Consider the following 2,914-nt stretch of genomic DNA (forward strand, 5'->3'; position numbering starts at 1 on the left):
AAGATTAATCAATTTCTCGATCATCAGAATTGATACTGAGATCGTCCATTGTTTCAGAGCTAAGAGAGATGCGAGAGTGTCTTCGTTCATGAAAAAAGCCCTAGTTAAAATGGTCACAACGATTTTGTGGAATTTAGTATTTGGTGATGTTTTGGTATTTTGTTGTGCGAGAAAAGAGGAGTGGTTATGATATTAGGGTTTTTTGGGTATTGATCAGTGAGAAGAGGGAAGAACGATGGAAATAATGCAGAGGATGAACGGGATGTTTGATGATACTGATAAGAAGGAGATCGAGTAGAGATTGATGATACTGAAGATGAAGATGAGAAACCTAGGGCTTTTTCTTGCTAAGTAGAAGAGGCGGGGGGATTAATTTTTGGGATTCAATAGGCGGGGATAATTTTCGTCGATTTCATTTCCCGCCTAAAACGCGTATTTCACTTAAAAATTATAAAGCGACACATTTACATGACGCACATTTTATGAAAGGCGCCCTCCGCATTTCTTTTTTTTCTTTTCTGACACTAATTTTAGGGCGCGCACAAATGCGTGCCCTCTATCCTTCAAATTTTGCAAAATTAACATTATCTTTTAGGGCACTTACAAATGCACGTCGTCTATCAGCGAGTGTCATTGTTTGCGCGTCGTAAAAGGCCTTTTTTCTAGTAGTGGATGTGTACGATCAGCCGCAGCCAGTAAGTAGACCCCTAATTACCACACTGTTATTTGATCTTGTGATATGTTAGAATAACATGCTAGTGATAGGCTTGGGATCTTCAAGAATTGCATGATAGAATTGCATGATTATTTGATCACCTAGGGTTCTTCCTTATATGAATTTTACATCATTATTGTAGTTGCTTAGTGTATGCATCATAGTTATATATAACTAAGATTCTATAGCCTGAGAATGTTTAGTTTGGCCTTATTTCATGTTCTTGTTTGATGACGGGCTTAGGGTAGGATCAGATATTCGACTATCTATAGGGTCCAGTGTTATGTATGATTAGCATACACGAGTGTTGCAAGGTTGGTGGAAGTTTCATGGATGAATTATGTGGGGTCATCCGGCTAGTTTTGTGATGTTTAGCCTTCCTCTAGGGAGTGAGAATTAAGTGTGTGTATCTTCTAGTGTGTATTGTTAGGGTTGTTGTGATGATAATTGAGATAAATATGGGTAGGTGTAGAAGGTAGTAGAGACTTGTTACTAGCTCGTATTATCCATAGCAGAGGACATCAATGACTTGGGATTAGTTCTTGGAGATGTTCCATTCTAGATATGTTCCACTAGTGGAACGTGAGAGGTCAGCACAGGAGTACTTGGATTTGAGACATGGGATGGAGTCGGTGATGGAGATCACCAAGATGTTCACGGAGAGAGGCATGTTTCGTTGGTGATTTGTTACACTAATGTGATTTAAGTGTAATAGGATTACTTTTGTTGACCAAAAGTGATATTCATAAATATTAACCAAGTAAGGAAGGTGTGGAGTGCACACTTGTTTAAGTTTATTCAAGATTAAAAGTAGACTATCATTTAGGGGCGAAGCCCCTTAACGAACGGGGGTCCGGGGGCAGCGCCCCTGGAAGCGGGGTCCAAGGGGCAGAGCCCTGGGCTAGGATTGATTTTGGCAGTTTTCAGACGAAGAAGGTTTTTAACTAATTTTGGTCAGTTTTTTCTGGTACTTACGAAAATTCATATACTCATTCTCTGTTCTTTTCTCTTCTGAGTCTTATCCAATCAAAGATTAGGGAGTACCACCCAATACTTTGATTTGATAGTGAAATCACAATTCTCAGAATTTCCAAGGCTATTTTATCCTTATTATCTTACAAAAATCAAAGTATTCTGTGATCATGGCAAGTGGTGATTCTGTGAAGGAAATGACAAGTAAGTTTGAAAAACTGAACAAGTTTGAAGGGCAATATTTTCGTAGATGGCAGAAGAAGATGAAGTTTCTCATTACCACTTTGAAAGTGGTGTATGTTCTGAGTACACCCATGCCAGTCTTACCAGAATCTGTTGAAGATGAACCTTTGGAGGCAACAAGAAGAAGATCAATGTGGGAAAATGATGACTATATATGTCGTGGTCATATTCTCAATGGTATGTCTGACTCTCTTTTTGATATTTATCAAAATTTCGAATCTGCAAAAGAACTGTGGGGTTCTCTTGAATCCAAGTACATGGATGAAGATGCTTCTAGTAAGAAGTTTCTTGTTAGTAACTTTATGGGTTACAAGATGATTGACTCCAGGCCTGTTATGGAACAATTCCATGAAATGTTGAGGATTCTGGGACAGTTTGCTCAACACAATTTAAAAATGGATGAAGCCATTGTTGTGGCTATGATAATTGACAAACTGCCCCCTTCCTGGAAGGATTTTAAACACAATCTGAAACATAACTGATGGGATTAAAACAACTTTTAATCTATGAAGATCGATTAGATCTTGAACAAGTATATGAATATGAAACAGCAAAAACACAATAATAAGAACAAATCAGCTTGAATCAAACGTGTCGAATGATTAAATAAAATCCTCAGAAGAGCTCGATTAAGAACATCAACTGTAGCGTATTAGAAGATTACAAGAACGATTAAAGAAAATATTGTACTCTGTATGAATCGCTATATCGATAATCTCTAAAACGTTAACCTAATATGCATGCAAGCATTAACTTATATACAATACATAAAAGGCTCTCGGTTGGACAGGCCCAAACCGGAGAATACAAGGCTAAATTAACGAGCCCAAAAGACGCAACATCAAAACTATCTTCAGCCCAACAATCTCCCCCTTTGCGTCAGTTTGGAGCGAGACCTTTACTTGTGACTTGGGCCGGCAGCTGAAGCTGGTACCTTCTTCTTCACGGTGTTAAACAGACACTTGGTTATGGAAAGGATGGTCT

General features: G+C 38.4%; 1 protein-coding gene across 1 annotated transcript; it reads left to right on the forward strand.

The window, feature by feature from the left end:
• Nucleotides 1-1,857: 1,857 nt before the first annotated feature.
• On the forward strand, nt 1,858-2,412 carry LOC128127867 (uncharacterized). The gene has a single exon (XM_052766587.1). The coding sequence runs from the start codon at nt 1,858-1,860 to the stop codon at nt 2,410-2,412; it is 555 nt and encodes a 184-aa protein (XP_052622547.1).
• Nucleotides 2,413-2,914: the final 502 nt, after the last annotated feature.

This window comes from Lactuca sativa, chromosome 8, assembly GCF_002870075.4.
Source record: "Lactuca sativa cultivar Salinas chromosome 8, Lsat_Salinas_v11, whole genome shotgun sequence".
Lineage (NCBI taxonomy): Eukaryota > Viridiplantae > Streptophyta > Magnoliopsida > Asterales > Asteraceae > Lactuca > Lactuca sativa.